This window comes from Nicotiana attenuata, unplaced genomic scaffold (genome assembly GCF_001879085.1).
Source record: "Nicotiana attenuata strain UT unplaced genomic scaffold, NIATTr2, whole genome shotgun sequence".
In the NCBI taxonomy this organism is placed as follows: Eukaryota; Viridiplantae; Streptophyta; class Magnoliopsida; order Solanales; family Solanaceae; genus Nicotiana; species Nicotiana attenuata.
This window is the reverse complement of record NW_017673915.1, coordinates 17,104-30,340: the sequence shown is the minus strand read 5'-3', so window position 1 is coordinate 30,340 and position 13,237 is coordinate 17,104. Positions and strand designations below refer to the sequence as shown.

General features: G+C 33.4%; 1 protein-coding gene across 1 annotated transcript; it reads right to left on the bottom strand.

Moving 5' to 3' along the window:
• Positions 1-6,046: 6,046 nt before the first annotated feature.
• On the bottom strand, positions 6,047-12,916 carry LOC109217611 (ureidoglycolate hydrolase). Its single transcript, XM_019381873.1, has 12 exons — positions 12,633-12,916; positions 11,298-11,383; positions 10,273-10,347; positions 9,726-9,854; positions 8,996-9,082; positions 8,602-8,804; positions 8,393-8,495; positions 7,715-7,806; positions 7,340-7,402; positions 6,914-7,154; positions 6,638-6,678; positions 6,047-6,299 (listed from the first exon to the last, which is right to left on the bottom strand). The coding sequence occupies exons 1-12, from the start codon at positions 12,834-12,836 to the stop codon at positions 6,202-6,204; spliced, it is 1,422 nt and encodes a 473-aa protein (XP_019237418.1). The 5' UTR covers positions 12,837-12,916; the 3' UTR covers positions 6,047-6,201.
• Positions 12,917-13,237: the final 321 nt, after the last annotated feature.

Genomic DNA, 13,237 nt, shown 5'->3' with positions numbered 1-13,237 from the left:
TTTCAACTCCAAATAATTTAATGGAAAAGAGAAAAAAAGGAAAAAAGGAAACAGGAATAGATCAAATAATACTACTAGTAATAATGATAATAAGACAAAAAAGAGGAGATTTTAAGCATCAATAGAAAAAAGAAAAATGACAGAAATCTTTTTATTTATCAGAAACAACTTTTCTTCCTTCGTAAGGTATGAGTAAGGTCGGCATATACTTTCTCAGACCCCAATTGTCTTAACCCAGAAAAAGAAGCCAAAATTTGAAGGTTATGGGTCCAGGATAGGGATGGCAAAATGGTTAAAAGAAAACAGTGAACCATCCATATTATCCACTAAAAAATTGGTTGGATAATGAACTTTTTAAAAACGGGTCAAATATGAATAAGAACCATATTATCCATTTGGAAAATGAAACCAACGGGTCTAGCTTTTATATTTGTAAAGCCTCAAATTGGGGGTTCCTCAAATTAGGGAGATTAAAAATTCTACCAAAAGTGATCATATGCAAGAAGTTATGGATAATACACATATTATCCGCCGGTTAACCCGTTTTTTATCCGTATTAAATATGGGTCGTATCTGATAATTTATCCATTTTTTTATTACCGTTTTCGACCTGAACCATATCCGACCCGACCCGCTCGTTTGCCACTCTTAGTCCAGGATTTTAGTTTTTTAAAATTATTGGTTCTAAATTTATAATTTATATATATTCAATAAGAAAATACCAAACAAACTATATAGTATAACTAATAACTTAGCTAGCGTTTGGCCATAGATTTTCAAATTTGTTTTGAAAAATCTGATTTGGGTGAAGTTTGGTTTGAAGATGAAAATGTATTTGGACATTAGTTTTCAAAATATATTTCTCAAATTTATTTTGGAAAAACATGAAACATGACTTATACCCACAAGTTCTAAAAACTATCACAAATACCCAACAATACCATTATCAATAACATTTATTATATTATCGCAAACCATAATCCTGAACATAAATAAATTTGGTGCAAAATTATTATTTTTATGATGAACTGCATGATACACTATCAGATGACCGAGAAGACGAAGCAACATTGTTACAAAATAATAAATGGTGGGCTCTTTTATAAAATACAAAAGTTTGGAGCAATTTTTAAAAAAATGTAATAGTGAGCTCAATAGCTGGTTTTGGTATTTGGAATTCGGGATTTTGCCAAAATGTAGCCAAAATCTATGATCAAACATATGTTTGCCAAATAAAAATCAAATTTATTTTGACAAAATTTATGGCCAAACGGTACTTAATCTATGCAGATAAGCTAATGTTGATCTGCGAAGGTGGCTTAATCATTAAACTTGAATTTCTATCTTTTATGGTTCCAGGATTTTACTTTAAAAATTGGAGTTTCATTCTAAAGGACGATTTGAAACAACCATTAATAAGCAATTTTGTACCAAGATGATATTATTCAAGAAACTTTGTTAAAGACACATATTAATAATATATTTGTCACTGTGAATCGAAATATATGTTGTCGTAAATATAAGCATACGTGTACGTTGCAGATATATAGGTTTATAAGGTTAACTGGTACTGTAATATTATAACAGCAGATATATGTAATTATGTCTAATGATTTGTAATCTTATTCAATTTTTAAGATATAAATTACCATGTCGGTCATGTAATTATATTTATAACTAAGGATCTTAGAGTTGTTGCCTTTCTCGTTCTCTTATTCTTTATAATGGTCTGGCCGGCCAACTTGCATGCAACTTAATTATTAGGTATATATTATCTTTTACTAATAAATATAACAAATAATATTATCCGCTAAAACTTGGACAAATGTAAAAATATACCTAACCATTTGTGTATATTTTGCACCTTAGTCGCTTATGGTTTTCTTTTCATTCCTTTTTAATTAAACAAAAAGATCATCTTGATAAACTCAAGTAGATTAGAGAAAAAATGCCTAAACTTAGACGCTTTAACCATAAAGAGTTAAATAGTCAAGATGACGTTTATGTCTCAACTAAAACATGATTAGAGACAAAGAATTGTGCAATCAATTATTGCTTTGGTCCCATCTTTGATTACTATTTGCCAACCCTTTTGATAAAGCACTAAAACCTTTTTTTAATATTTTAATTCCAACCATACTTTTTCTAGTTTATTCTTATAATCTCTCTAGTTTGACAATAAAATTATTCTCCAAAATATAAAATTGATTTTAGAATTTTTGGACCCATTATTGAACCTATTTCAAGCAACTAGACTGTCACTATGTTGTTGCATGTTTTTTTTAAGAATAAAAATCATTACCTAACTTATTATTTCCATGCATCTTCTTATGAACACTTTCCTCTTTTTCTTTCACTTTGTTTTTTCCCCTTTTTTATGGGTGAGGGAATCAATGTTAGAACGAATTTATGTGCATAAAAGTTGCCTCAATCCAATGTGTGTAACCAATCAATAATTGCTTTTATGAAAAATTGTTTATTTTATCTTTTTTTTTCCTTAATTTTGTGAGAACTCATGCATGTATCATGATATCTTTCAATAAGAAGAGTGACAAGTGCATTCATGAGTAAATAATTAATTTAAATAGGCGCCTATTAAGTCGCTTAAATTAAAAATAATCAATTATAATATATATGTATAATTCATATATAATATGTGTATATTTGTATATAACTAATATATTATGTATAGCGGCTATGAAAAATAAATAGTAAATCTGACCTACTATTTGTGTAAAGATTATATAGTATGTGTAATAGTGGATAAATGTGTATAATCAATATATTATATATACCAACTATGAAAAATAAACATCAAATCCAGTCAATTATTTATGTAAAAATCCCTATGAAAATCTAACATACGCTCGAGGAAAAAAAAAAGATTTACCTTTTCTTTCATTTACCCCCCACCCACCCACCCCCCACCCCCAAAATACTTGAAGTGACAGAGTAATTACACAGGAAGCTAACCGAATACTGGATGAGAAACCAAAAAGAATTGAGATTCACTGACAAGAGTAATGTGTTAAGCGATTTGTTCTAATTTACATATCCTAACCCTAACCCTAACTAAAACTATAAAACAAAAATCCTAAAGCTTCTTGAAGGTTAGCTCATCTAATCTAATTCTCCACTCAAAGCAAGGTGGCCCATAAAAATCCCAACATCTAACTAATATACCATAATCTTTTTTAAGTTTAATATTTAAAACACTTTAATCCAATAATGAAGTGGTTTACAAAAGCATTTACTCTTAAGCTTTCTTACGATGGATGTCATACATAAATTTTGATTTTTTTGATAAAGAAGTCACTAAATCCAACACATCTAATTATTTTATTTATTTAAATAATATTCCAAATTCTTTGAGGATAAAAGTTGATGTGTTGGTTGATATATGACATAAATCATACTATTATAGTATAGTGACTCGTGAACTTTTAGTGTCGCAATCATAGGAAGGTTAGGCTTAAAGGCAAACAAATGACAGATATGCAACAATTATCTTAGAATTATCTTATTTCTTGCTCACTAAATGACATGAGTCCACTAACTACAGATAGAATAAAGTTATATTCTAGTTACTAAAAAAGAGGCAATTTTTAACTTTTTATTGATTGTTTGGTCGATAATTAGAGCTGGAAATGATTCGTATTGTTTTACGAATTTATTGAGAATATAATTTTGATATAGAAAAATAAATAAATGATGGTAGTTCCACTACATGCAAATGCATAAGTTTCGAGAAAGTTGTAGCAGATACACAAAACTACACCTATATAATTGTATATCCATACATATATGTGTGTTCTATGTGTCTAGAGCAAAGGGATACTACGACAACAACAATAATATACTCAGTATATTTTTACAGTGTAAGATTGGTGAGCGTAATATTACGTAAACCTTGTCCTAACTGTGGAGGTAGAGAGACGATTATCGACATACCTTCGACTTAAAAAAAGTAGCGAAACAGCCATATTGAAAATAATGAAGACAAAAACAATAACAACAATAAAATTACACGCAGTAAGAAAATCGAAACAAGGAAAAAAACATATAGTAATAAGGGGGGGAGCTAGAGTATCAGGAGCGGGATCGGTCGAATTCATTAACTTTGGTTCAAACTTTATCTGTCTTTAAAAATCCATTGAATATGTGTAAATTATTACTAATTTAGAACCCAATAACTTAAAACGATTAGAATCACGAACCATATATAAACTTGAAGTCCTAGCTCCGCCAATAGAAATTGAATACTAGCAAAATGATACTAATAAATTGGAAAAATGAATTAAATAGATGATGCACTGCTTTCACATTTTAATATCTCTAGTTATATTTTACAAAGTGTTGGAGGGTTTTGGGCATTAGCGAGAGGGGAATATAATGAAAGTTGATAGCTGGCAAATAATAATAGTATTAATAGATTTATTTGGGAAAATGGATTAGTTTGAGCTCATAAGTTTGCATCTGTGATTTTGTTTAGGTGATTGGGGTGATGTAAGTACCCTTTCTGGTATCTAAAAAGGGGAATATTATCACAATTGATAGCTACCTAATACTCCACAAAATACATAAAACTTTTAGTAAGAAAAAAAAAAAGTATCAGTCTGAGCTCATAGGTGAATTTGCAATTTTTTTAATATTGTAAGGAATTTTTATATAAAAAAAGATGTAAGGATATATCTATTGATGGGAAATCTATTGATTCTTTCTCCAAATTTATCTAAATGTAATTTCTTGTATACAATGCATAGGTACAATTTTAGAGAACAAATTCTTCTTTTTATACGTGTTTGTGTCTCTTTTTTTTTTCCACTGGCTAAACGTGACATAATTCTTATTCTGAAACATATGTGAAAACTTTGAACATCTAATCAAAAATGAAGATTTGACCCAATAGCCGCCCATCTAATATCTTAAAGTAAAATAGCGCCGAAGAATTTATGTATAATATATGTATAATTGTGTATAATATATGTATACCGGCTAGAAAAAGTAAACATTAAATCTGACCGGCTATTTATGTATCAATCCCATAAAAAATGTTAAGACAATGAGTGAAGTAGCGCATGATTGTCATCTTAAGATAAGTGTATTCTTTAACACCATATTATGGAGACAAGGTATATTATCTGATTGATCAGCTCTTTTGGCTAGAATTCTACTCGAACGAATGTGTACTACCTTTATTCATTTGGCTAACAATTCAGCTGACAGAGGCGAATCCAAGATTTGAACTTTATTGGTTCGTGATGTCACTAAACCATCTAACCATTTGAGTTACCGTCGTAGGTTAATATAATAAAATTTTTAACACATACATAGGTTATGAGTTAAAGCTAACCGGTTCAGCTGAATCCGTAGCTTCTATTGTGCATCCGCCCTTGTTCTTCACCTACGGGGTGATTTGTAATTCTTGTAACTAGTTCATCTGTAGTAGTATTGACATATGTTTCTTAGTTTTGTACGTCCTCTATCTTGTATAATACACCAGACATTATGAATTTGACCTATGTTGTTCGGGCTCTTCAAAAATGCCGTTTGATGCATGTTGGATCCGTAAAAATAGCACGGCCTAGCCAGTTTTCGGACTGGTCATTCAAAAATAGTCAGCATTTGCCAAGTCATTGAAAAATAGCCATTATTTTGCTACAACAGAGACCGGTCCAGCATAATATACTGGAGTTCAGTGCGCCTGTGTATGAACTTCCAGCATATTATGCCGGACCGGAATACTTTGCTGGAACTCCAGTATAATATACTGGAGTATTTTCCGGATTTTGAACAGTGTTTTCGTTCAGATTTAACTTTACATGAAAAGTGGCTAAATTCGATTACTTTTGAAACTGTAGTTATTTTTGAATGACCACTTGTAAATCTGGCTATTTTTGAATTTCTCCGATTGAATCCTCGAAAAATTATTATTTCAGGTGGATCCGACACGGGCGCCGGCAAAGTTGTTAGGGAGTCTTGAGCAACATAGAATTTGACTACATAGCACTAGATACTTGCTTATTATTCTACATAACCAAAAATGGAAGCAATTGGTATGCTGCAGATGAAGTGAAAGGATTTGTTAACAAAACCAACTGCTGTAGAGAAGTAGGAGGAAATCCACTATCTTTAAATTACTTGTAGAAGTAAAAATACAGATGCCCTGAAGCATTAGGAAGTGTTCACTAAATTAAGGCATTATGAGAGGGATAACTTGGCAAGAGTTAATGCTAGAACTTTTACCCCATTCGCGATATCGCCAACGGATGAAAACTCTTCAGGCTTATGGCTATATCCTGCAAAATCAACAAGTAACAAAGCATAAATATCAATCCAATCCTCCTATGAAGTTACTATGCTAGAACTTATGCAGATGCTTCGTCTTTGTCCCTATTCCACATACTGCGATAGTTAATACATTGTGCAACTCTTTTATAATCATCCAGCATATATTCGTCTGAAACAGTTACCCTAGTGTCACAAATATCTTGTGTTCTAAAACGGAATATAGGTAGCCTAACTTGAAGAGAGTAAGACCAACATCAACTACACAGAAAGAAAATGGAAAGAGATATAATGAACAGAGAAAATGGGAAAATAACAACTAGCGGCAAAAGAAAGTGAGATGACATACCCTTGTAACAAGGAATGAATATCATGTCCATCGGAGATATTCTGCAAGCATTTCAGAATTACGTTTAGTAGAAAATCTCGAAAACAACCTCTCTACCTTCTCAAGATAGGGGTAAGGTTATGTAAAGACAACCCTCCTCAGACCCCACTTGTGGGATTTCACTGGGTTTGTTGTTGTTGTAGAAAATCTCGGTCAGATAGCATAGGGGACCTATGAACTTAAGAAGATAAGATGCATAAATAAATACGAATAAGGAGGTGTTCCCCCTTCACTTACCTTGCCATAAACAGGGAGTCATGATAGGCTCGACTAATCATTCTCTTGTGCGTCAAATTTAGCTCTTGACATGCTAATTCTGTCGCCTTAGTGATTGACTCATCTGAAAGGGCAGGTGGATCTTGATTCACTATTTCAAATTCTGAGAGTATAACTTTGCGTTTCTTAGCAATGGCCAAAGCTGACTGATGGATTTTCTCAATTACAAGATTTCGACGGCTTTCATCAATGTCTCTTGTATCTGTCTCATCCAAAAGAACATGACTTTGTTATCAGATACAGTAAATAAAGACTGTGCACTAGGATTTGGATAGAATGTATAGTATTATGTGAATATTTAAATCATGAAATGCTACTCTTTGTGATAAACTAGAGAAGAACATGATTCGTAGAGAATAAAATACATTAATTTGACAGGAAGTATACCTATTTCAAGGTGTGCCATGCTCGGGATGCTGTTGATTGCTCCAGGATGCAGCTTTAAAATGCCTTGAAAAACCAAATTCATTAGATTTTACTGAGATATCACAATAATACTGAAACGGAAGGCTTGACTATCTTCTAATTTGATACCATAATGCGCTGTTACTTTCACTACTCAAAGTTAAGGTCTAGGTTCATCAACATGCCTATTGTACTCATAAATGTTACTCACAATAATTAGTTGTTCCAAACTTTAATGAATCCCCAATTTCTCTGAGAGTTCCATTCTCAGATTTGCAGATTAAAGCATTTATCAGAGCACAAGGTAGTTGACCCTAAACCAGTGTCTTCTGGTATGAGGCGAAAAAATCGGCTTACCAACAGTTCCAACAGTGTCAATGGATCCTGATTCTAGTACATGTTTCTCCACAGCTAGAGCCAACTCTGCAGCAGCCAGTCCAGCATCGTTTCTGTTCCAAATTAGTTGCGGAGATCAATCAGCCATATAAGGGAACACATTATTACCAGTAACATTGCACCAGGAAAGAATATAAATATGACTAATATTCCCTATTGCAATCAATTAAAAATCAGACAAAATGTTTTACGGCTCGAAGTCGCAATGCAAGTCAGGCAATAGGGAGCTTACAACAAAGAAGACGGATTTTCAAGAAGTATATGACAGGAAATGATCAAATCTAGAATTTCCTTTAGTTTTCAAGCTTAGAGTAATGAGAAACACATAACTTAAGAAGAAGGCAAGCACGTATTTCTGAAAGTCGATGCACTAACTGCCAGAATGAATTCTTCATAAGCTGGAAATTCCATATTATAAAGTTTTAAACTTTTCTAAGGAAATTCCAAGCAAAAGCAACAGCATAACACATGATAGTGGTGGTAGTTATCTGTCTATCACAAACAGGAAAACCATCTTAATACTTTTTAAGTACGAAATACATCTTTATTCATAATTTAAAAAATGAAAGAGAAGTTGTAAACAGGCAGAGACATCTGCAGAATCATGGAACTAAGTCTAGCTCGTCAAAAAGCAGTTACCTTTCTGGCATTAGTGCAGCTCCAGCATGACCTCCATTGCCTTCAAATGTTACTTTGATGCTAGCTGGAGCTGCTATTGCAGTCACAACACCAATGGAAGTACCTGTAATTTGACAGACCAACCAGCTTAATTATTGATATGGACTACAATTAAACCGGTTCTAGCATTGGATCATCAAGAATAGGATAACCCTTTAAAAGCAGCCTACCTTCTTTTTCTAGAATGGGACCTTGCTCTATGTGCAACTCTACGAAAGCAGAATAGCTTCCTTTCTTGAGAAAGACTTCAGACAGATCGCCCTTAGCATTCCCATAACCAGCAAACTTGGCAGCTTCGGAAAAGGAAATATTCTGACCGTCAACAGTCTTCTTCAGAAGTTCCGCGAGTTGTACACTTCCTGCTAGCAAACGGCTGCAAATATCGTGACCATCAGAATCTCAACTGGATATGGGACGCGTTTAGATACTCCTATATGGATACATAAGCAGTTAAAAACCAAATGGAACTGAATAATTAATGTATGCCGTCCATTAAAGGAACTGATTCCATGAATACATTTGCTTGTGCTCTTAGGTGCTAGAGTAAGTGATCAAGCTCCTAACCTTCCCAGACAGCTGATCCCAAACCTCGTAGGCTCTTCTGAGGTGAACATAATCACTTCCAATGACCTCTTAGGCTTGAAACCCGACCTGCGTAATTTAGATTTAAATCAGCAAACAAAAGACAGAAAAGTAGCAGCCGAATGCAAAGTGTATCTATAGTTGAGCTCTCTGAGTTCCATGACTCGGCCAATACCCTCTTTTAATGGCAAAAGAGTTTTCTTACAGTATAAAATGCCACAATCCTTTAAACTTTAGCCAATTCCTTCATATATAGTTAGCTTAAACTTGATTAAAATATTGCATGTTAGGGAAGCATTCAATGAAGGAACAAGCAAAACCATCACAAAATCTGATACCAACACTACTTCAACAATATTCCTTTTTCCAAATAAGAGATTTCTCATTCCTTCTTCATTCTGTTTCAGCATCGTATGACTTAAAAAAAGTTAACCAGGCCCACTTTTACACTTCCGTAAGTATCTGCTATTTTCCGGTTAAAGTAAATATTGGTCATAAAGCACACGTAAAGCTGACTGGACCCTTACACGAAAGCATACAAACCCAATCAAACAAAAACCAATAAAGGAGGAATTCGACAGAGGCCTATCAAAGAAACATAATCATGAGTAACAAACAAAAGCAACTCAATTTAAGCAGAGAACTGCAATTTTGCATTGACAATTACATCAAAAAATTTAAATTTCTAACACTCCACAATTATAATGCATACCGCTTTAGCACATTAATGGCCTCTATTGCACCCAAAACACCAACCACACCATCATACTTCCCGGAGTATGGTATAGCATCAATGTGAGAACCAGTTAAAACAGGGGCGAGCTCGGGTTCATAGCCATTCCTGAGAACCACCAAATGACAGTCATGTTCAAGATATAATAGACCCAACGCAAGTAGAATGGTAGATGGGTGCAAATAAATGTTCAAATTAGACTATCTTGTAAAGAGATCATATTACCTAAATCAATGCTAACCAGACTTTTAAAAAAAAAAAAAACTGTGCCAATTTAACTGACATTTTTCACTTTTGGAAAATTAAAATGTAGATACTAAGAAAATCTCATGAAATGTATTTCCTCGTATCAAATGGAATCGAATATATTTCAAAATGTTAGTCAAAGTTTGCCTAGCTTGGATCTAGGGAACAGAAAATTGTCAAACATTTGGCATATTTGAGTAATACAGAGGTATTAGAAACGAGTGTCTTGCAACATCTGCTTTACAATAAATAGAGAAAAGCATCATTAAAAAACACTTACCACCGGCCAAAAATGTTCCCAACAGCATCCTCTCTGACAGAGAGACCAGAAAGTTCCATCAAATTTTTAATATACCTGCATGATAAAATAAGCAAACAAGCAATCCCAATGTATTAATTATTTACTTATTCAGAAGTAACAACAATGCTTCCAATGTTGCTTTTTGTGAAATTGGCCAGAAATGAAATATGCATTTCATACGGATCTATGGGCAACAAGCTAGAGATCTTACAAGAGAAAAATAGTGCAAAAAATGTTGAATCATCTAATCCCAGAAGAATAAGTCAGAAGCAAAACTAAATGATTAAACATCAAATTGGAACTTCATTAACACACAGAAGGAACCTGTAGAATTTCACTACACTGCCTTAAATACGCCCCTCTTTTTCAGTTCCAGGTCCATATACAAATTCCTCTCTCTAGCACTCATATCCATCTTGGGTTTCCCAGAGTAATGCTTACTTCCTTAAAAGTGTCTATTTTCTTTGCTTAGCCAAGTACAGACCACTTGTTACATATTGTAAAGCGCAAAAAGTTAGGTCGGACCCACTTTACACTTCTCAAAAGATACTATTCCACTTTTCTCCTCAAATGTCAAAAGTAGAAGCAAATGCCATCTTCACATTTTCAGAACTTAAAATTAAACGTTGAAGCAGTTTCTCGAGCTGACATTATCAGGATACAAGGATTGTGGCAGTTTTGTTCTTTGGCAGAACATGTTCTCTGCCAAGGATATATGTAGGAAATGGAGGAGTGCTGTATGGGAAATGCATTTTCCATTGCACCAGGTCATTCACCTGATTACCCGTTTCGTATCCTATGATTACTCAAACAAGAGGAAGAGATAAAGACAGTTCAATTTATTTTCAATGAAGGTACTGAACTGAGTACACCAGCTACTCCAAATTCAAGTTCACATTTGCTCAACTTTTAGCTTAGTACAGTTTTTAAATACAATAGCACAACTGATATAGACTTTATGTAATGTCAAATAAGCAAAAAATTATTATAAGCTGGTTATATACCTCCTTGCTAATACATCCTTCTCACTGTACAGGATCCTGGTGACCGACGGCGCAGGCGAATCCGAGAAAGTTGCTAGCTCATCTATCTAGAATGACACACATAACAAACTATGATCAGACAGCCAGAAGTTCATACAAGGGGACTCAAAAAATGCTAGAGTGTCATGTCTAGGATTTAAACTTGTTACTAAAGCAATTTGAACCCTTTTACTACTAAACAGAATCATCCCTTATGTCAAGGGGGTTCAACGACTTATATAAAACCAAAAAGTAGAATCATTTTTGCCCAATTTGCGCAGAACAATTTTCTGGCGAAGGAGATTCAATTGAACCCCATTGCCTCCCTTTAGATTAGATAAAATTCTAGATAACATTCAGCTCAATATTATATCAAATGAAATAAATTTTAGCATATACAGAACTATAACAGCCCTCTTGACAAAACAGACATTCCAAATGCATAATACATCCTCCAAAAAATCCAGTTTATTTAAGTTACTGTCTTTCTCAAACACAACATCACAGAAATGAAGCTGCTAATTTTACGCTTTTCCCATGTACTTGAAAAGACAAAACAGTTATAAGTCCTACTTTAGATAAGGTACTTTTACACTCAATACTACAAATTGTATCCTACTTTAAATAAGGTACTTTAAACTCAACACCAAATGTAAATCACAAAAGATATCCAACAGTAAACGAAAGTGGTTGAAACGATGAACACGAAAGATTTGTTTTTTCTCCTTTTTCTCCTTCTCTTCTGCACTTTGAGCTGCATTTGATTGGATTTTAGGAACAATGATGAGTATATACAGCAGTTGAAATGACCATCCATGTTTCATCAATAATCAATTCACATTTCAATATGCTGTTAAAAAGGTGAACTTTACAAAATTCCTAATGCTTAGTAAAATGAGACATCATTACTTATGTTTCCAACAACAACAACAATTATACCTCAGTCCCAAACAAGTTGGGGTCCGCTATACGAATACTCACTCACCACGTTACTCCATTTAAACTCATCTCATGCCGATATTATGCAAATACAAATAAAAAGTAAGTATAAATTTTATATATATTCTCTAGACCAACGATTCCAGCAAACAAAACAAAATTTTGCTCTTTTTCTTTCTTTTTATTTATTTATTATTCATTATTTTTTTAGTTTGTTTTCAATAAAAAGGAAATTTAAACCCAATTCAGAGTTCACAAGAACTCCATCTTCAGAGGCTATTGTTACTCAAGATTCAATTTTTATGACAAAATTCAAGAAAAGACAACAAAGTGAACAAACACAAAATTACTATACTGGGATTTGCTAATTAAATTTACCTGTTTCTGTAGACTATCAGAGTTGACAGAGAGTGAAGATAAGGAATTGGGATAGATTGGTTCATGAATTGGGTACCCAGAAAATTCCTCCATTGTTTTGATGGTAACGTCTTCATCATCTCTTTGAGCTGATATTGCTTGAAAATCAAAGATGAAGCATAGAGAAATAGTGAAGATGAAAATAGAGAATCTCAAAGCCATCATTTTTTGAGTTCTTGATACTGTGATTGTACTGACTGCACAATTATCATAATATATGCTGTAGCGCAGTAGCGGCCAACTTTTTGGAGTCACGTGTGGTTTTTTTTGGTTAAGTAATAAATTATGAGAATCAAAGTGGATTTTCGCATAACAGGACAAAAAAAGGTTAATGTATTTGTCACATGATCACAATCCTCCGCCTTGGAATAAGTAAACACAAAGATACCGTCAATACTCACTAAGTTGAACCACTCGTAATTGGCCACGAAATGATAATTTATTTTATTATAATAAATTCGGGAATCCACGGCCGATGGAGAAGTAAAATGCACTAAACAAGCCCTTGCGACGCATGAAATGAAATTTTAATCTGTTTTTAAAAGCGTTTTCGGGCGAGGCGCACC